At 41.3% G+C, this 22,213-nt stretch overlaps 1 protein-coding gene across 1 annotated transcript in view; it reads right to left on the bottom strand.

Annotated features, from left to right (window-relative positions):
• The window catches only part of TFAP2D (transcription factor AP-2 delta), a 49,833-nt gene that overhangs the window by 16,993 nt on the left and 10,627 nt on the right, over positions 1-22,213 (bottom strand). The window contains exons 4-6 of the mRNA XM_059469112.1: positions 15,172-15,337; positions 12,361-12,479; positions 3,912-4,053 (exon numbers count right to left, since the gene is read on the bottom strand). Coding sequence (XP_059325095.1) covers positions 3,912-4,053; positions 12,361-12,479; positions 15,172-15,337 — 427 coding nt within the window. The remainder of the gene's footprint in view (positions 1-3,911; positions 4,054-12,360; positions 12,480-15,171; positions 15,338-22,213) is intronic.

Below are 22,213 nucleotides of genomic sequence, written 5' to 3'. Positions count from 1 at the left end.
ATATGTGGTCCACTATATGACCAGAAAAAGAGAAAAAATTCTGTATTGGGTCAAAACAAGAGCCCATGATCCCTACCAGTGGCCAAAGCAAATGTCTGGTGTTGAGTACAAGAGCGGGACAAATGTGAGCCCATGAATCTGATTTATTCTGTGTAGCAGAGTTTCCAGGTATCCAAGGATCAGATATCAGAGAAGTGTCATGAGCCAGATGTTGAGTAATCTGTGCTGGCTGTAATCAACTCCACAATAAAATTATTATTCACTGTATTCTGGTTTGGTCCGTGTAACTGTGGGTGTATCTGTCCCTCTGATCATATGGAAGACCTTGTGCTGTGAAACACTGGGATGTTTCCTGTAGGATGCTGTGCCTCTCCAGTAACTGAAATAGTTCCCACAGCCTTCAGCAGTATTGGAACTGTCCAAGCTGCAAATTGGTCAGGTTCTGTCCCCTGCTGTAAAACCTCTCAGGCTCTCCCACGCCTCTGCAAGGCAAATTGACCCATGTTTAAAGACCCTATAAAACCCGGTCCCACTAATTTTTTAATATTTCTAGATGATTTGGATATGTATCTTGAGACCTTTTTTACATTTCTAGGGTTGACAGGCCAATATAATACCATTTGGCCATAATTGTGACAATTCAGTCTTTTTTCGGAGAATTTTGGACTGTCCAGAAAACCATCCACTTGCCCAGACAATCATCTGATTAGTCAAAGGAGGTGAGTGGAAAGAAAGAGAATAGTAGGAGATGGTTTCTCTCATTGCTTATGCTTTTCTGACCCTTTCAACTCTTTTTCAGCCTGTTTCACTCCCATCCTGCCATTGCTGACACTTGTGTTCAGCAGTGAACAGTGCCTGCACAGCCCAATCATCTCTTCTTCCCATGACAATTATTAAGTAGAGCTCTCGTTCTTCATTGTCTAGTCCATAAAACTGTTAGAACAGACCATGTCACCATCCTGTTGCATCAATTTGTACTGTCCCAGGCAAGGTCCTGAGTTTGCAAATGGGAGAGACCATTTCCATGAGGTAGTTTTGGAAGGTGAAGCAGTTTAACAAAATGAGTGTGATTTGTTCCATGATGGACAGCAGTGCTGTTTTTGTTCTCTGTAATTCTATCAGCGTGGCCTCAGACCAGGTAGGGCTGAGCAGGGTAATGAAAAGAGTCAATTAAGCTCAGTGGCCTCCATGTGTTGGCTGTTGGCATCTAAAATATCATTTTTTAGCTTTCACTGGCCCATGGGCAACGGTTCTGTGCATGGCAGCTGAACTGCTTCCACTCAGGGTGGGTGGATTGCTTGACTACAAGGTCTGGATGCCCTTGATGTCAAGGAGGCCTGGGAGCTCCTACTGGACCCTGGAGCCTTCATCATTGTGGACATTTAGGGCTCTGTTTCATTACCCACATGTAGATTTGTAATACCCAGGACATCCATAGCCACCGGCAAATACAACACAGTAACAAAAACAGATCTGTGTGCCCCTGGAGCAGCAGCTCATGGCCAAACTGGATAACCCAGTTCAACGCAAATGGCACTGGTTGCCTTGGTTTGGGCAGTTTAACTGAGCCAATGAATTTGGATGTCTAAATCCATAATGGAAATACACATACATATGAAAAACTGTGGAAACCATTTTACCCTTTCCATTTGTTTTTCTCATCACCTATATTCTGGGCATTGTGGAAATTGTTCTTTCCCCTTATTTTTCCTCAGGACCACACACGTGAGAACTTTTGTGGGCTTCTGGCTCTGTCCCACAGTGGGCATCAGCAACACACAGAGGCAGCAGCACTCCAGCTCTTTCCACAGACAAAGCTTGAGTGATCTTACCACCCTGGAATTTCTGTGTTGGTTTTGGTAGCAGCATAATAATAATGCCCTGCTTTTTCTGTCATCACTCAAAAGCCCATGAGTCAGGGAAGTTGTGGAATTGTTGAAATTGCCAACCTAAAGCTTCAGTATGGCTGGTGAGCAGTGGAAAGTCCTGATGATTGTCTAGAGCTCTTTGCATCAGACATGGAGAAGCGTGGCTGGGAAATGCCATGCTGATTTTGTGATGTTGTGGACCCGTGTTTCCTGGAACACCTGGGCTGGATTGGGAATCCCTGTTCTCCTTGCAGGCAGGAGAGGGCAGTAGTAACACACACATTGACCCATCTGTCCCTCTTACCAGCCCTGACTGCAGGAGGATGTGGCCTTGCTATTACTGACAGACCTCTCTGAGCTATTTCCTGGTGCTTTTAACTGATAGGATGAGGGGAAAAGGAATTTTTTTCCTAACAAGTGCTGGATAACAGCCTACAAGCCCGAAGTTCATTGGGGTTAGAGTCAGTGCATGCCCATGATACCTCATCTCAATAGTGAAAGAGGCTGAGAAAATGGATATGGGGTGGTGAGAGAGGGTAGTGAGATTTCTATATGGCCCTGAGTGGCACAGCCTTTGGGGGACAGGACGTAAAAGTGACCCACCAATTATTACAACCCATGGCTTTGTGATTTCTCACTAGAGCCAGGGAAAAATGGGGAATATTTGCATCATTTTGGTTGAATTGTGTTCCATGAATGGGACAAATCCTCAGCTGGGAGGCAGGATGTTCATGGGCTACACAGCAATGGGGAGACACAACTTGCAGAGAGGAATTTTTTCTGGCCAGATGGTTTATTCTCATGCCTCTGAAACCCCATGAGCCCTTAAACGTGGATAGAGGTAAGAATAAGATAATATTCCACTTACATTATTCCTTTTAATGTACAGGGGAATTAGGAACATGGTATATGAAGTCTCTCATCACCTTCACAACCAGAAAATTCCTGCTATTCACATGGTGATGCTTTTATCAGACTAGGGAAGGACCACAGACTATATTCATAGGATTCACAAGCATGAGATGTTTGAGAGCATCTCATCCCTGGGTCACTGTCAGGGCAAAGTGCTCTGGATACAAGAGGGACACCAAGGCCAGGAATCTTGCCAAAGCAGAAGGACATTGGGATACACAGGACAATCCTGTTGCTGCTCAGCCCTTTCCCCTAGTACAGGGAAATTCACAGCCTGGAAGGGTTTCCAAACACTTCCAGCATGGAGGGGATGATTTGAGAGCTCGGATTTGTGGTCTCAGCTCTACTTCAGCTTCAAATGTGAAATTGCAGTGAGCACAGCAAGACTGTGAATGTGTTCAAGGTTACCCCACACAGTCAGACCACACACCTAGGGCAGGTCTGCCCTACTTCACACAGACTATTTATTCCTGTTTCCCATGGCTTATGAAGGCTAATTCTTCCCTCATCAAGGCTAATTAACCTAGAAGAAATGTTATCCTAACATGATGTTACTGCTCCAGAGAGACAGAGTGGCTTGTTTAGAGTGAAGTCTGATGCCTCTTTGTGTCTTTAATGTATTTAGCAAAGCTCCCCTGCTGTTGTACATTGTTCCAGTGCCTTTGACTTCAGGGGAGCTCTTGCAGTCTTTATCCAGAGACGATCTGTCCTTCTGCAAACCAGCTCTCCCTCAGCAGACTAATGATAATTACCCAACAGTAACCAGTACTCCAGCAAAGGCTTAGATCTGCTCACACACAAACAGGAGACAAAGCCAGTTTCCATCCCACAGATCTTACCATGTAATAATATCCTCTGCTCTCATCTAAACCAAAGCCTCTGGGAAGATGTATGTGCCCCCTAAACCACAGGCAATGAGAGCACAGCCACTAAAACCCCACTGCAGTAAATCAGGTCCCTCTTTCAGCATCTCCGAGGAGGATCTCACTCACCCACAGCCAGTGAGCCCTGCTGTGATAGCAGCCACCACAATCCCAGCTCCATACTCCCACTCCTCCCTCCCCCAGCCCACAGATCCCACATGGAGAAGTGACAGACCGATTTCTTTTTTTGCTCCCCCTCCCTCCTTACTTGGTCGCTAGGATCATCTTTTTCCTCGCTGTCTGCTCTTTCTGTTCCATGTGCTGTCTGGCAATGTGCTCTCCTACTGCCTTGGCAGGGAACTCTGTTTCACAGGTGTAGCCGAAATCTCTGGCCAAATGTAGCGCTTCCCCTGCGGTCAAACAAAATGGGTCAGTCATTTCTTAAGGTTATTATTACCATCATCATCGTCATTACATTGTTGTTATTATTGTTCCAGAATTTATTACATTCTTAAAAAAAAAACCCAAACATTAGCAAATCACTTCTGTAGACAGTGATTCTCAAGTCAGTTACACATTTCAGCCCAGCTGGGCTGTTGATGTTTAGCCATCAGCTGGTGCCAGGCAGAAGATAGGAAGGATATTCCTCTCATCAGATGGAAAGATGTCCCTCTCAGGAGAAAACACTGGCCAAGACACTTGGCCCTGTCTTGCCACCAGTGAGTATTGGGCAGCTGCCCAATTTTGCAAGCCCTGTTCATAATTTATATTCAAGGCATGGAAAAGAGCAGAAAGTAGGAATAAACAACTTTGAAGACCTGAGTCAGCCTTTGGTGCCTCAGTGCATGGGTGTAATGGAAGAAGAACCCTCTACCTCAGAAAAGCCCCATGGGGATAACACACATTCCAGTACATTTCCTTAGAGGCTAAGCCAACAGTACAAGTGCCCCACACCAGAGAAGAACAGACCCCAAGGGAGAACTCAATAAATAATTTTGTTTCCAGAAGGATTGCAAACAAAACTGACCAGGCAAAACAACAAGGGAAGATGATGAAGAAGGCAGTTGCACTGAGCACCTCTCTACCTCACTGCAAAGACTGAACACAAGAACCCAGCTCTGTGCTGACAGACAAATGCCTCTGAAAGGAAAGCACCTTCTTCCCTAGCTTAGAGAATCCAGAATTTAAATTTAGGGTTTACTGAACACTCTAACCTGCATGCTGTGACTCTGACAACCTTGGTTTGGGATTTATCTGATCAAAAGCAGCTGTCTGGATTGTGAACAGCTGTGCCTAAGTTAGCTTTGCCTGGTGGGAAATAGGCATTTCCAGATGACACTTGCTCTCATCTCATTGCAGAAAGAAGAAATAGGTCAGCTACCAGAAGTGTATGTTGAAGCACATCTGCATGAGTGAATAACAGAGATGTGCTCCAGAATAGTTTTGGAGTTCAGGGGTTGTAGATTTTTCACTTTTCTTTTTTTTCAGAGTTGTGTGCTTGATTGCCATCAGAAGTGGCATTGGACTCTGGCTCTTTGAAGTTCAAAAGGCTGAAGCTGCCAGGAGGGATACAGGACATGCAGCTCCTCACTTTGAGAATATCTGCAGTGGAATTCATCAGATTAAATGTCAATATTGATGTCTGACTTAATACTTTCAAGTCAATGGAGACAAAGTAGCACTTGAAGCATGTATCATCCTGTACTAGAGTAGAAGACAAAAGAGAATCAGAGGAATTATGGAAACTCTAGATTAGAACTCGGGAAATCACCTTCTGCTGACAGCATCGCCTTAGATGACGTTATTCAAGGCTTTTTCAAGTCTAGTCTTGAATGTTTCCAGCTATGGAAATTCCACAGATGTTCTGAGCAACATAATAAAATGTTAATTATTAATTTAACTTCATTTAAACATTAAATTAAATCATGAAACCCAGAAGTGCTGATTTCTGCCTGTTTACTATGATCTGACATGAGAAGGTGCAACTGCAGTGAAGGTGGGGAGATGAATCCCATTCTCAGCCAGGCTTGGTTAAGCCAAGGAAGAGGAGAAGTTCCATGGAAACAGTGGTCCTGTGCCAGGGACAGTATGAGGAGCAAGAAACTGCATGCATTGACCTCTACTTGAACTCCATTCTCCCTCTTTTGAGATATTATTGTCTCCCTTTCTACCACTGGAGCTTTTCATGGAAAAAGACCTTTTGATTCCACAAGAAAATGCTTTACTGGGTGTTTATCTGCCCCAGTTTAATCAGGAACTGACAAAATCCATGCACCACTCTCAGGCAATCTGTTTGCTGATACCAGCCAGCTACAACCTCTGCAGCTGTAACTGACTTTACAGCAAAAATTGAAGATTTGAGTCAAAATCATCTGCTTTCTCTGGATTTGTTTTAAACATGATTTTTCAGTATTCCTAAAAAGAATGAAGACATTAACAAGCAATCAGCATCTCTGAGCTGAAAGGAGAAACAGTTTCCACTTAGTTTGCAGCTTCTAGAAAAGTAAAATAATTTCCAGTGGAAGCAAAATGTGTTTCAGTGATAAGATAACAGAGGATCAGAATGAATAGGCATACAGTTGACTGATTGCTTTGTATTTCAAACCTCTATCCCAGGCTTCTTCACGGGTGAGAAAGGGTAAAAATTTAAGCCATAGATTTTACATTTCTGTAGAGTAGTTTCAAAATGTCTATTTCAGATATGCTTTTATTCTTCCTTAAATAAAGACTTACAGAGTAAACTTATTTCAGAAGAGCACCAGGGCTTTCTTTTCAACAAAATTCTGTTAAAATACTTTGTAGGTTTATCTTCATTACAGCATGGAAAGAAAATAAAAATCAAACCCTTTGAAGCTGTCATCAGGTGCAATTGCAATTTTCTAGACAGCTTCATCATGGTCCCAGTCAGTCCCAGTAACAGTACAAGGAATGTAGACAGCAAAGAATTTAAACATTTAGCCATTGCAAAAGTGTTGGTTTCTTCAGGAAAGCAGAGCTTTTTGTGTTGAAATGTTTGCATTCATTCAACATGATCAAAAATTAAATGACTGAAATGCGAATGTTTCCACTTACTGCTAGAAAAAGATGGAATGAAAATGTGAATTGTCATTTAAATTTGTATTTATAAAGATGGTTTATATTATTTGCTAGAGCTGAGAAAATGATACTAAACTGTTCTGATAATCTGAGAAAATTATTCAAAGGTATAAAACCTGTCTGGACCTGGGATTGTGACTGTGATATAAAACCATTTGAACAAAAAGAAAAAAAATTACTTATCTCTTCTTGAATATAGATTGGTGAAAATGTAGAGACAAATGTAATTACTGTTTTTAATGAAGTAATAATTAAAATAATTTAAATTAAAATTGAAAATATTTTTCTGGAAATGGAAAGCTCACATATACTAAAAATGCATGTCAGAGCTATGCATATTTATTCATATAAGAATGCATATGGTATAAGGAGCAGGCATCCTGAATTCTAACTACAAATTCTAATTTAAAAAACAATGTTAAAATTTGGACTTGAGAACACTCTGCAGAGCATAATTTCTCCTATCTCATTGTTAAGCAAAAATGTAATTTCAAACCAGGACCAAATGATGATTTGATGCTTAGAAGTGTACTGTGATATACATTTTTTTTTATGAATAGATATCCTTTTGATTACTGTACAGTAGGATTAATTCTGCTTGGTGGGGGAAAGTAGTTTATACAAAATGTCATAGAATATGTTCTTTCTTTTTCTACAGCATAATTCAGACAAACATTTACTTTGGGAGAAAATGTGTAAATGCTGGAAATGTGGATGAACTGACCATTTTTCTTTTACCTTAGATTTTCCATCTTCTGCCTAGTTGTTATTTACCTCATTATGGGAATCACGATAAAGGTAAAAACAACTAAAACCCCTGACTCTTATAGTTACTTACCTTGTTTCAATCTAAATTCAACCCAAAATCCTAATCCTAAAAACCTAAAATCCAATTTCCCCATGTTGGAAATGTGGATGAACTGATCTTTTTCTTTGACCTTAGATTTCCCATCTTCTGCCTAGTTGCTATTTACCGCACAGTAGGAATCATGATAAAGGTAGAAACAACTAAAACCCCTTAGTATTATAGTTACTTGCCTTGTTTCAATGTAAATTCAACCTAAAATCCTAATCCTAAAAATCTAAACTCCAATTTCCCCATGTGGAAATGTGGATGAACCGACCTTTTCTCTTTTACCTTAGATTTCCCATCTTCTGCCTAGTTGTTATTTACCTCATTATAGGAATCACAATAAAGGTAGAAACCACCAAACCCTCTGACCTTGTTTCAATCTAAATTCAACCTAAAAACCTAAAATCCAATTTCCCCGTGTGGAAATGTGGATGAACCAACCTTTTGTCTTTCACCTTAGATTTCCCATCTTCTGCCTATTTGTTATTTACCTCACAGTAGGAATAATGATAAAGGTAGAAACAAGTAAAATGCCTTACTGTTATAGTTACTTGCCTTGTTTCCATCTAGATTCAACCAAAAAACCTAGGATCCAATTTCCCCGTGTGGAAATGTGGATGAACCGACCTTTTTTGTTTGTGAACCGACCTTAGATTTCCCATCTGCTGCCTAGTTGTTATTTACCTCACAATAGGAATCACGATAAAGGTAGAAACAACTAAAACATCTTACTATTACATTACTTGCCTTGTTTCAATGTAAATTCAACCTAAAATCCTAATCCTAAAAACCTAAAATCCAATTTCCCCATGTTGGAAATGTGGATGAATTGATCTTTTTCTTTTACCTTAGATTTCTCATCTTCTGCCTCGTTGCTATTTACTGCACACTAGGAATCACGATAAAGGTAGAAACAACTAAAACCCCTTACTATTAGAGTTACTTGTCTTGTTACAATCTAAATTCAACTAAAATCCAATTTCTCTGAGTGTGACACCTCCAGGTCTTTCCTCCTGCCGAGATAAAGAGAAATGCTGGGAATCTTGGTCTCTCCTTAAGCCCAGCCCTGCATCTCCTGGCTCTCCTCTGTTTGACAATTGACCAGCGAGCTTTGCACGATGGAAAAGGGACAGGTGCTGGAGCAGAATGGGCAGGGACAGCTTGGAGAGCCTCGGTGGGGAGAGCAGCACCTTGAAAGGTTTCTGTGGGCAGGTGCAGGAGCAGAGTGAGGGTCCCCCGGGGCCAGCAGGAGTGAGAGCTGCTCCGGTGAGGAGTGAAGGCAGGAGCTGTGTCCCCAGGAGAGGGACACTCGGCATCTGAGCCTCCCACTCTCCTCAGCTGAGCCTCCTCCGGATGCTCTACCCGGCAGAAATGTTACTCAGGGGGAGGAGGGACAGGCGGGAGGTGGAAGGAAAGTTTATTCTATTTGTAGGGTGAGAAGGGAGGAGGAACAAGTGGAAGGATGTTTAAACAAAGGCTGGTGGGGGAGAAGTGTGATAGTTGAGAGCACGATGAAAAAAGAAGCCACTGACCTATTTTTCTCAAGAGTTTTGGTCCCCAAATGATGAATGCCATTAATTCTCTGTGTGGGAAATATAGTGTCTTAATCAGGTTTGACAGAAAAACAAACTCTAGAATTTTTTATTAGTTTTTCTTCTTTTTTTTTTTATGTAATCTGATGGCTTAAAAATCATTCATGCACTGCTTTAACCTGCATCTGCAATCATACTTATGCCTTGTTAAGTGACCCGTTCAAACAGAAGGGGACACATCCCCTCTTTTCACATCCTTCATTGCTTCCGCTGGAGAAACTTTTGACTCTTTTGAGCCCACAGTAAAGCTTAGCCTTGGAAATACTAGTATTTGTCGGAGAAGACTTTATTTTACAGCAAATGTGTAGGAATTTTCCTTTTGGAACTCCTAAGAGAAATGACCTTTCCCTCAATCTAGTCCAGGCACTAGAGGGCATCCCTCGCCTGCAGGTTGCACGGTGATGTGTCCCCAAATTGCTCAGGAGAGCCCTGCAACACTGATTTCACCCTCCCTCTCTGCCTTTTCACTCCTTGTACTGATTTATGTGCATGACAAAGAGAACAGAACTGATCTGTCAAACAATTCTTATTTTGGTCCCTAACAAAGACTCTAAAGATGTGACCTGATCCAGGCAGCAGTAAGCATCCTGCAGTAGAGCAGAACTCTAAAGAGAAAAAAACTTTGCATAAAACAAGAGGCCACAGAATACTTTTCATAAAATCTGGACCTTCATGTGGCAGCCAAAGCCTAGAAATAAATTTCAGTTCCTCCTTGAGTTTAGCAGACTCCCCAAAACTCAATGATTTCAGTACGTTTTAGAGGAAGAGAAGCATGAGTCATGACAGAGATTTTTGACTTGGTTTTTGTCAATAAACACAATAATGCAACTAATTTTGCCATATCTTGTATCACATAGATATTCAAGAGGTTGAGAATGCTTTTACCTTAAAGAGATATTAAAACCTCAATATATTGAAGACTGTGAGGACTTTTAGTAATAATAAATTTAGAACCATCCATCTAAAGAAGTCAAGAGTGACACAATCCTGGGTTCTTATGAGAGGTACACAGAGTGTACCTGATATTTTAGCGATTTATTAAAACTAACAAATTATAATTATTATTTCCATTTCTGTATTGCTATCACACAGAAAAAGCTTGTGTTGCCTTCTCTCTGGACTCCCTAACCCACAGAACAAGCCTATGTCCTTCCATTTCTGCCTCCTCCAGCAGCAGGAATCATTGAAGGATGGTTTTACTTGAAGAAATTGTGCTGTAAGTTAGTTGCACCTGGAAGGAATATCTGCATGTCCAAAGTGAGAGCAGCTTATACCTCCAAGAATTCAATGAGCACCTCCAAGTTTGACCCAGAATTGGTTACACACACAGGAAATGAGCTTCATTTAATTTTCTGTTGTAATGGTAACATGGTAGTGCCATTGCCAAAAATTCCACGGGATAAAATTCACAATTAGCATATCCAGGCAAAAAGGTCTCTGCCAAAGTGAGCTCAGGCACATCAGTATTTGTGTTTAGGACTCACAGAAAGGTAAGGCAAAACAAGGCAAGTCCAAGAACAGAAGCAACACCACAGGTTTGATAGCAGGTTTGCTACAGGCTTTGAATAAAGGCAGGGAGGTGGCACAGCTCCATTCCTGGGAAGCAGGAGTCTAACCCTGACTTAGAGGAAAGGTTCTCAGCCATCAGCCCCAGGCCAGCAGTCGTCAGACAGGTGCCTTCCTCCCTCTCAGTCTCTTCTGATGAATGAATAGCCGGTCACATAGAATACCAGAGCAATGGAATGGTCTAGGTTGGAAAAAACCTTAAAGATAACCCAGATCCACACCCTGCCATGGGCAGGGACAGTTTCCACCACCCCAGGCTGCTCCAAGCCCTGTCCAGCCTGGCCTTGGACACTTCCAGGGATCCAGGGGCAGCCACAGCTTCTCTGGGCACCCTGTGCCAGGGCCTCACCACCCTCACAGGGAACAATTTCTTCCTGATTTCAGCTTAAAGCCACCGTTCTGTTTACTGATAAAACCCAGCTGTGTTTATTCTGCCCTGACCCGAGATGCCTGAAGGTGGGAACAGCCCTTGCTCCTCTAACTTGGTACCTTTTCTAAGACTGTAACTCCATGAGAGCTTCCAATTGCAAGCAGGTGTGATATGGACACACCTGTGCTTCAGAGCAGCCCCACTGAACTTCCCTGTGCTCAGTGACCCCTGAAAATCTCATCCCTTGTCATAGATACTGAAAATCATCAGTGTTGAGGATTCAATGCTATTTCTGCCTTGAAGAGTCTCCATCCTTTGGGATAATAAAAAACTCACAAAGTCCTGAGCAAGCTCTTCTAATTGACCCTGCTTTGAGCAGGAGGATTGGCCTGGGAGATCACCAGAGGAGTCTTCCAGCCTCAATACTTCTGTAATTCTGTAATTCTGTGGTAATAAGTGCTGAGACCTCAGCCCACTTGCCTAGATCTCTATGGCCCTTTCAGGCTACGACTGTAGAAGGTATTGACCTTTAGGATGAGCTGAGTTCTCTCAGCATCAAGGAGGAGGGATCTGAAATTCCCAGAGCTGCAACTCACAGCCAAACAACAAACTGGGTACTTAGTGGATTCACCCAGAACAGAGGAGATGCAGGTAGAGTTTCTTCCCTTTGCCTGAGGGGTTTGAACCTGCATCTCCCAGCTGAAGTTTTGAAGAACCTGGCAGTATTTGGTGAATGATATTTAAACAACAAATAAAGGCCAAGAAGGTATCTCCTGAGCCTGTCTAGATATTATCTGAAAACAGATTTCATTCATTTATGTGTGTGGGGAAAAGGCTTGTCTAAATATTATGCTTTCTTATGGGAGACAAAAAAAAATCATCACATTTTTGGACCAGCTCCAGGAAATTCATAAGTTTAAAAAAAAAGATAAGGAGGATAAACAAACCTACTTACAGAGTTAGTATAAGACATTCATCTCTCTCACAAAAACACTCAGAACATCGATTTGTAAGCACAAATCAATGCTGAGGAAACTGCAGAACCAAGACACTTGCTGGGAGCCAAGATATCTCAGAGTAAACTTCCATTCTGCAACTCACTCTTTCTATGGCTTTAGGCAAGTCAGGTCTCTTTATACAAAATACAGATTATGGAATTTAACTCAATGGCTGAAAAGGGTTGCATGCCATGAAACATTTTAATGATGGTAATATTATATTGCAATATTAGAGACCCTACCTTCTACCAGGGAAGTCAGGAGTGTGACATTTGCTGCTTTTCTTCTTCCTGCAGGCAAATTTAGTCCAAGTCTGTCTAATTTTTCTCTCAAGCAGCGTCCTCCGTTCTTGGATTTTGCTCTGTCATGAGAGAACAGCAGGAAAGAGAGATATTTGTCATTATTCTGCACCTTTCCCCCATGTTAATATAAACCTAGAAATTGTGCACACTTCATTGACAAATATGTAGGGTAATGCCTTCAGTGGTGACATCCACGGGAAATATTTCAGAGCTGTATTCTTAATTTCCTGCGTACTCCAGGTGATTCTTTAACACCATCTCTTTGGCAGAGTTAGAGATTTTAATGCCTGTCATGGGGGCATCAGATCTTCAGGCAGTTTCCACCTAGTGGAGCCCAGTGTCCTGATCTGGGCATGGCACCTGGGGTTTCAGTGACTAAATCTAAATATTGACAGTGCAAACACTTACACCTGATTTAGCCAAGCCAGGCTCCAAAGACAAATTAGACACAAACATGACCTTCTAGAATTAGATTAAACTGATATCCACAATGAGTGAACTTTACTCATCTTTGGCTATTAAAGGAAGCCAGATAGATACTTAGATGTAGATGTCTATGTGGAAACCAGCTCTAACTATCCCATTATAATTTATGTAGAGACCTGGGTATTTGGAAATGTTGTCTGCAAAGCCCAAAACTCACAAGTAAGAAGGCCAAGACAAGAGGAAATGCTGAAGCTAAAATCTCAGCCATCATTGGTTATCTGTGCCCCATTGCCAAACACCTGTATCCCATTGTTCTCACAAAATGGGTCCTGGGGTGTCCCAGCTACTTTTCTGTAGAGTTTGAGTCATTTCAGACAAATCCACTAATGCAGCAGATGTAGGTTCAAATTCTTCCTCAGCCTGAGGGAATTTAAACCTGTGTCTTTCAAACAGATGCAGCAGTCAGCTGACAGCAAACAACTAATGTTAAAATGCTTCAACAATGAATAAACCAGTGACTGGAACCCCGATATCTCCCATCCCAAATGAATGACCTGTCCTTTAATTAGATAAGAGTCTACACCTTTGTTTTTTGTACAAGAAATTCGTAATTAACCCCAAATGAGACTGAGGGGTCCATAGCATAGAAAAAGTAATTACTGAGTAGCAAAAATAATTAACTAAATATTTTGAGGTTCATGTCCAAGTTCCAACAGGCAGAAGAGGAAACCAAAAGCAGAGTATCACCATTTGGATGTCTGCTTTTATCCATTAAAAAATAACAAAACTTTGGCCACATTGTTTGTCAGGAAATATCTTCTGAAAAGAATTTTTTCTTTATTCAGAAGAACACTTTACTCCCAAAGCAAGCTATTTGGGAAGATAGGTAACCAGTGACTGCTGACAGGATGCAGAAACAAGCCTTCAAGGTCTCAGGCAAACAATCAATGAGATTTTGTTTTCCTACATCTTTCCTGGTCAAATACAGAGTATGTATTTGAGATTCCTACCTTGAGCCTGTTCCCCAGCTGTGAAACCCTCAGTGACAAACTGACCAAATCTCTTCCATTGCTCTCTCTGATTCATAAAACGGAATCAGCACATCCAAAGTGCAGACAGGGAGGAGTCCCTAGTTTTTGCAAACTCCTGAACCATGCCAAGGGTTAATTTGGGAGAGGAGATATTTAGTCTGGGTCAAAAACCTGTGGGGATCATTCAAACATTTTAATAACAGAGGAGAGAAGTGAGCCCCCACATTCAAGTCGATGCCCTTGAATCCATAATAGCTTGCACTGTATTGATGAAATCTGCAGCACGAGTATTTAAATGAGAATTAGCTGAAGGTTTCTCCAGGATGAAACAAACAGAGGGAAAATTTTTGGTGAATGTAGATTTTGGATTCCAATGCCCTTAGAGGCAGTTGAATGGGACTCACGCCTTGAAAACAATTTATAGTCTACAGTCATTATTGTCCAAGATGCGTCAAGACAGCTCTGGAGTGCCTGCATGTCTCAGGCTGGTTAAAATGACTTTCAGCAAAAGCAGGAGGATCAGTGTGGCCCTCAGTGCCAGCAGTGAAATAGCCCGTGACTTTCCAGCTAGTTTTGATCAAAGGGTGTTCAGGCAGCTGATGCCATCTGAGCTGACGCCTCAGGGACGCCGTGACTTAGATATGCCTGGCTGAATTACAGTTGCCTCCTGGTTTTCCTCTTGCAGTGTGAGGCACAGTCTGCCCCTTTCCTTCTTTCTGCTCCTGCTCTCTGCAGGTGTCTGCTCTGGTCAGTGAAGGGTCAGAGGCAAAACTTTACCTAAGTCTTCACTTCTCCCCTAATATCTCACAATGAAAAAAGTAAAAGCAGGTTATTCTATCTTTTTTGTGCTCAAAAAACCATGCAAATAAAGGAAGAAAAAGGCATCTCTACATCTCAGTTTTTTATTTTTTTGTTGAGGGAGGGCTGTAACTATTGCAAAACTATTTTCTTTGAGATTGTTTCTCAGCATGAATTTAGATTTATAGGTCTGGTGAAATTTTCCACACAGTGAATTTTCTCTTTTTCTGTTCGCTCAAAACAAGTCAAAGCAATATCTATCCACATCTGATGAATAACTGAAGAGAGGTCAAAAAAATCAGTTTTATGAAAAATGTAAACTTGCTAATTTACTGAAAATTCCCCAGTGTTCCCTCCTGATCCATCCCCTTCTGTTCACCTCAAGTGCAACCACTATCCAAGTAGGGGAAAAGAACAAAACCTATCTGTTGAAAATAAATAAAATTAAAGCAATTACTGCATTGTCTAGGAGTTGTTATCCTCACCGTCAACTTACCTTCTCAAAATACCTCCGAGGAGGGAGGCATTGAGGCATTCTGGTGGTGAGAGGCGCCTCTTCACCTCTGCAATGGTCACTTTGTACTTGGAAGTGGAGCTGAGCAGGGACAAGCGACCAGGGACGGAGCAGAACAGGTCAGTGGGGTTCACAACACAGGTGCCACCTTCAAAAAAAGGAAATGTGAGGGAAAGCTCCTCTTCTGTGTTTTGCCAAACTCGACTATGAAGAACAATTCCGTGCTTCTCTTGTGGTTGATTTGGTTTGGGTTTGGTTTTTCTTAGGGTGTGTGTGGTTTGGCTTTCTGTAATATTATTGTTCTGAGAAAAATGAATGTGTTGGAATTTCAGTGTGGGAACAGTGAATTATTAGTTCTCATAAGCTTTACCGTCAAAACACCTTGTTATGGTTATTTGACATAGTTTGATTTCATGCTCTGAAAAAATTACCTATTATCACTAAGGTCTCTCCAATCTAGTATAACTTTAAAAAGATTGAACCCTCACTCACAATTTTAAAAAAACACAGTTTGTGAAAATATTAGGATGCTGGTTCTAATGAGAAATGTTAAATTTAACTCTCATAGCAGTATCTAGGATTACAAAGATGCAAGAACACCATGGATGTGCAGTGATTTGCAGCAAGAACAGCTTTCCACACCTTTGAACTCATAAATTCCTTCCAAAGTTAGGTCAAATCCTCAGCTGATATTAACGATTGAAATCTATTGAGCTACATCAGTTTATCTCAGGTTAGCTCTGCAATTGTTTATTTCTTGAGAGTGGCAATTACTTGGCCTGGGTCTAAAACTGCTGAATGATCACCAAATCTTTCAGTCAAGACTGTGATCAATAACTCCTCAGGCAAAACTGAGCTTTTAACTTAAAGTTAGTGTGAGAGAGAGAAAGAGAGAAAACTTTCTCTTCAACTGATCCAAGACAGTAGAACAAACTCCTGGGGAAAAAAAAGAAATAATCTTAAGGACTAACACATATTTTATCACCAAGCAAAAAACACTTTTCTTTGACCTGCCTTCTCCAACCTGACTACAACAAAAAAATTCTGTGGAAGAAATAAACCTTACCACTGCATGCACTATTATTCCCTGAGGGAAAGATGAGAAAAAGAAGAATAAGCTGCATATGACAGTGGTACAAAATATCATAAAATTCAATGCACTACTAGAAGGAGTTCAGATTGTTTATATGAGGATGATGATATGAAGACCTTCTTAGTGTAGAATGGATCTGTGCTCATCACTCATGCTTAAAGGAGGCATACTGTATCTTTCAAAATACCCTGATAGTTTCTTTTTTCCTATGAACATTTTAATTTTTTTTAACTACAAAAGCTCACTTTGTTGCACTTAAAAATTTTAGCTTCTAACCAAAATTCTATAATGAGAATAGAATAGAATAGAATAGAATAGAATAGAATAGAATAGAATAGAATAGAATAGAATGACAATTAAAAGGTCCCTTTAGGTAAGATCCTACGCCTTTATCAACTTACACATGCAGCCCTCTCGAAATTAAGGTGACTCTGTTCCACTTCTCACAGAGACAGACTGAAGGATGAACCTTCATTAAATGCAGACTATTGCTTGCTTACATAAGGCAAACAGAATTTCTTTCCAAATATTTCAGCTCTTGAAGGTATATTTAAACATTTGTGCTGACAGCAACACCAGAAAAGAACATCTCTTGGTATCAATCCCAGATGGGTGAGATCCTGACTCAGTGCAGCAGGGTATTTTATGACTTCTAATTATGTTCCAGGGCAGATATTAGTGTCCACTTTTTAGACAGGATATAGAGACAATTCATGCATCACCAAAATATAGGCACATCAAGGGCACTGATGCACATTTTTACACAGCTCAAAGCTACGATTAATGAGCTCGTGTGCTCAAACACAGAAATCTGGCGCCACACGCCTGAAATAATTTTGGGTCTGTGTTGTTTTGGTGTGTTTGGGTTTTCTTTGGTAGATTTTCTTTTCCTTTTTTTTTTCCAGAAACCTGTAAATATTTTCAAGCAACGTTTTCCAACTTCTGGTCTGTCAGGTACATTTGTGAAGAGCGTTAACACAGAGTAGATCTGTTTGTTTGGCATCTGCCACACAATGCACATACACACGTGTATATATATATACGTGTCAAGAAAACAGTAGCACTGTCTACATATTTATTTACTTCAATGAGTCTCTAGATTTTATAATGAGTGAGACTGTACTGAAATCAGTGTCATATTAAAGTTCATCTCCTTGCCAGGTTAAGCCAGTATGTGCACCCTTTATGCCAGATAAATAATTGTTCCTTTAATCCAAAAACCTGTTACCCTGCAGCTGCTCCTACACTAACAAGAATTTACTGGAAGACTTCTTATTACTATTTAGTAGAAAGTTGCTTACAGGCTGAAATATTTTAAAATATCATGCCCAAGCAACATTATCTAAACCAAAGCAATTCCAGGTGAGCCAGGTATGGGTTAAAAATAAAAGAACTCAGCAAGTCTAGATCATTTACTTTCCAGAAACATGGGGAACAAGTTGCAAATTACAAGAAGGTAAAATCTATTGCATATAATTATTTCACTCAATTAATTATTCATTGACACATCAACAGAGAGCAGTGTGGTGCTTTCTAGATGAAGATATATCTTTGTCACAAGCTGTGTGCATTTTTGAAGGCATGAATTTCCTACCAAAAACACCACCTTGGAGAGGAGATGGATGAAGACCTGGCCTTTGCACCAGGGCTTAATTCTGATTTACCAGGATATTTACCACCTTTCTGTGGTAAACAGAAAAAAGGCATAGAGGGCTGCTGAGAAGAGAGGAGAAAGGAGAAGGGCAGCCACACAGGAAGATTAAGGATTAGGTTTCTTGTCAAACACAAGCTTCAGAGTATTCCTTCCCTCCTTCTGATTGTGTGTTAGAGTGATTTTGCAAAGCAGCTTAACAGGAAGACCACAAGATATGTTTTTAAGGTGAACTAAACAGCAGTGGCAACAAGCAGCTTTTTTTCCTGTCAACACAATGCCACTGGAGGTGCTGCTGGAAAAGTCAATCCTTGCTTAATTGTTGACCCAATCTTGTCATAACAGAGTACTTGAGAGGTGGGATGCTAAGATACCAGCAGAAGAAGCAGAAATAATGCCTCAAAACCAGAGTGGAAATAATGCTTTTCGTGAGTCTAGTGATTTAGCCTGGAGATCCCTATTACTCTCAGCAGTTTTTGCTGAATTTGGAAATCTTTGCAGACTGACTTCTGGTGCCAGGACACATTAGACCCCCTCAGCTCATCAAATTAAGAGCCCCACATGCAGGAACAACAAAGAAATCTGCCCACAAATTTCTTTTTGCCACCCAAAGTGTGCCTAAAGAAGCTGTGGGCCTTGCACCCTGGCTCATCATCCATGGTATTCATCCTATGGCAAAGCCAGAAAATGGAAAAGGAGAGCAGGCAGACAGTGAGATAACTGGTGGGATTGTCCAGCTGCTTGCCTCAGCAATTTTGTGCTCTGAGTTCCACATGAAATGGGCCTGTGAGTGTTAAGATTCTTTTTAGGACAACTGTTTATTCCCATAGGGAAGTGATTATGTGGTCTGATTTGAGTTCATCTGTTGCCATAAGGTACTACTTTGGAAATGACTGTAAATTGTGATGGTTGTGCTCTTACAGCCAGAGGTCTGGAAACAGAGGCAGGACAAGATTTAGGCAAAGGGAGAATTATAATTTATATTGCAACTGATAGATCAGGGGGAAAAAAAGAAAAGAAGGAAGATTTTAGGTATTAATCCCTTATTTAAAGCTTCTCTCTCATCCAGCTCTATTCTATTACTTCTTTATTCATGACAGAGTTTTAGTCTCTGATCTGTCATCTTCATGTTGATTTCAAGAAATGCAATTTGTTTTTGCAATAAACACAAGATAATAATGGGTGGGAAAGAGAGAAGCTTTGTGCAGCTGACCTCATCTAGGTGAGACATCAAGGGTCCAAAACTACTGTGTGCTGAATCCCCAGATCACCTCAAGAGAACATGTATAACCTGATGTAGTTAAAGATGTTCCTGCTCATTGCAAAGGGTTGGACAAGATGACCTTTAAGGGTCTCTTCCAACACAAAATATTCTATGATTCTAATCTATGATTATTTTCAAGTGTCCTGAGAGAGGGGAATGACAAAAGACTAAGTTAGTTTTTATTAGTTTACTTTGGGGGCCCAATCCTTTTCCTTCTGACTGACTGGTTCATGCTCCACACAGGTTCCCCCTTCATGAGAACTGTGCTTTTGCTTTGTCTCCCAAGCCTAGAACAAGCAAAAGTTAGACTATGTGGCACTGGAAAACGTATTCAGAGCAAACACGGGGAGAGCATTTTCCCTCTCTCATCCCTGTCTCCACATCAAATAGCACACGTGGGTACAAGACACCAGCACAAGTGATGATGGGTTGTGCAGATGACAGCAGGGAGAACAGAGCCCTGCTCAAACCCACCCATCTTGTCAGCACAATGAAAATCCCAATAACACACGTGGAGAGGGAGCTGGCTCTGTTTTGGTTGCAGGTTCCCTTTGTACAGATGAAGAGAACAATGGGATGGCTGGAGTATGGTGGTTTATTCTGATTTAGTTACTCAGGCACCTGCAGAAATGTGAGGTTCCCTTACACCATCATAGTAAAATATTTGTGCATCCTTTAATTAATAAAATCAACATTCTGGAATATTTTTATACTTTTCATAGGCAATGTTTTGGGTTTTTTTTCAGGAATAACAGAGACAAATGTCCATCAATGTCACTAGGTCGTTTTTACACTTTAAATACAATTTTTTTCTAAAATATATGTCTATAATTTTGTGCATCCTTACACTCTTCAAGGCCATCTTTTATTTGTTAATTGTAACAGCCACAATATGATGAGTGTTTCATATTCATTCAATACAACTTAGTACCTCTCTCCAAGACATTCACCTGTAAATGTCATGCACCTATGTAAGGAAACATCATAATACACTGGTGACAACACTGCAGAAGTGCTGTTTATTTTGTTTTTCAGGATATAGACATTTGTGTACTTGTGTACATTATTAAGTATAAGCACACCTGAATGTCAACAGATTGATCTTATATAAAATATTAATAGCATGCTATGCTTTTTATTAGTCTATTATTTATATCTACAGGTGCTGTTTGTGGGATCCTCCAGTTTATAGTGTATTTTCTGCCCTGTGCTGAAATTCTGGCAAGTTTAGAGTACGTTAGGAAATAAAGACATTAGAACCTGTCTCTCCTTAGCTTTATTCCCTTATCATGTAGCAAATGTAAGCAAGCAGTCATCAGTACAGATTTTGACAGTACTGTTTAATCCCATTTTCAGTTCCAAAAGGTCTATAAGCAATTTAAGATGTTCTCCAAATTATCCTCACATGACCCAGTCATTAACATCAGCAGCTAAATATTCAAAACTCTAAAACCAATCTACATTTGTCAGGAAAAATAGGAAGTACTGCAATTTTTTGGGGTTTTTCCCCAGTTATTCTTTTAGTTTCATTTAAGTTAACAAACTTTTCATTGCATTGGTAGCCACATAAAACCAGCTCATGCCACGAAGACAAAAAATTCCGAGATGTCCCTCACTACAACATTCACGCCAAGCAAACAAAGACATGCCTGCATGAACAGCACATGAGGAATTTTTAAATATAAACCAAAAGATTCAGTAAGATTGAGGGCATCACTAGCAGTTTGTAAGACCAGCCTCTTACCTACACCACCTACACAAAAATCCTTTGGTTTTTAAGGATATTAAGAACTGTAAGAGTTTTAAGTGTAACAAGGTTTAAAAAAGAGCTTGGGAGAAGCAAGGTGGAAAACAGAGTAATATGAATAGGTGGGTTTGTTACAGGAAACAAGCTTTAAGGATTGTATGAACATGTAAAAATATCTCCTGCCACCAGGACCAGCCCTCCATTTTCGAGGTGTATCAGCCCTGACAGAGGAGAACTTCTGCAACTCCTGGGTTGAAGGGTAAGATCCAAACAATACCCAAATTAAATATATATTTGCTACATTCCTTTTTCCCATACACAAGGGAAATGCATCTTTCCAATGCCTCTCCTGGTCATCTCTGTGCCACTGGCTTGGGAAAACTGCTGAGTGCAGCTGGGGAGTGCCGTGCCCCTGCGCTGGCTCCTGCAGGACAAAGGCTTGGGCAGGCTGTGTGTGCTGTGGGGTGTGAAGGTGTGGAAAAGGTTTGGGGCTCTGCCCGAGGTGCCCCATGAGTGGGGCAGAGACACTTGAAAGGTGAATCTGTCCCAGGAGCCGCTGGCTGGCTCTGTGTGTGTGTCCCGTACGCGTTTTATGTCTTTGTGTGCCCGCTTGCCCTGTGCTCTTACACACTTCACTCCCGGTGTGTGCCTGAGTTCCTGGGATTCCAGGGGCAGCTCAGCGTGGTGCGCATCCCTTCCGTGCCTGGCTCCAACATCTCCGCTGAGGCAGGCAAAGCTGGGACTGTGCAGACCGTGACACCCCGCAGCTCGAAATGGAGCAAAACGTGATAGAAAAGACAGAATACACAACCTCTACCCCAGCAGGAATGGGGAGCAGCGCACAGTCCCAAAGCCAGGGAGAACGCAGCCCAGGGACTTTCCATGACCCTGCTGCCCATCGCCAGAAAATACACTTTTTGTATATCAGCAGGGAAAAAAAAAAACAAACGACCAAAAAAAAAATCCCCCAAAAACAACCAAACTTCAAAGAGACAAACCAAACCTCGCCGAAAGATCAAACCAAAATAAAACAAAACAAACCATCAAGCAAACAAACAGAAAAAGCTCTCAAAACCCAGCCTGATCTCTTCGCCAAACTTCTGCCCAAGGTCTGGCCGCGGCCAGGAGCAGAGGATGCTGCTGGCTCCGCTCCCTCCCGGCCCAGCCGAGTGCTCGGAGTCCGAGCAAAGCCCTACAGACCACGAGCACAAACCCCAGCACAAACCCCGAGCACAAACCCCGAGCACAAACCCCCTCCATCCCCTTCCC

This window comes from Ammospiza nelsoni, chromosome 3 (genome assembly GCF_027579445.1).
Source record: "Ammospiza nelsoni isolate bAmmNel1 chromosome 3, bAmmNel1.pri, whole genome shotgun sequence".
Taxonomy (NCBI): Eukaryota; Metazoa; Chordata; class Aves; order Passeriformes; family Passerellidae; genus Ammospiza; species Ammospiza nelsoni.
This window is presented reverse-complemented; position numbering and strand designations above follow the sequence as displayed.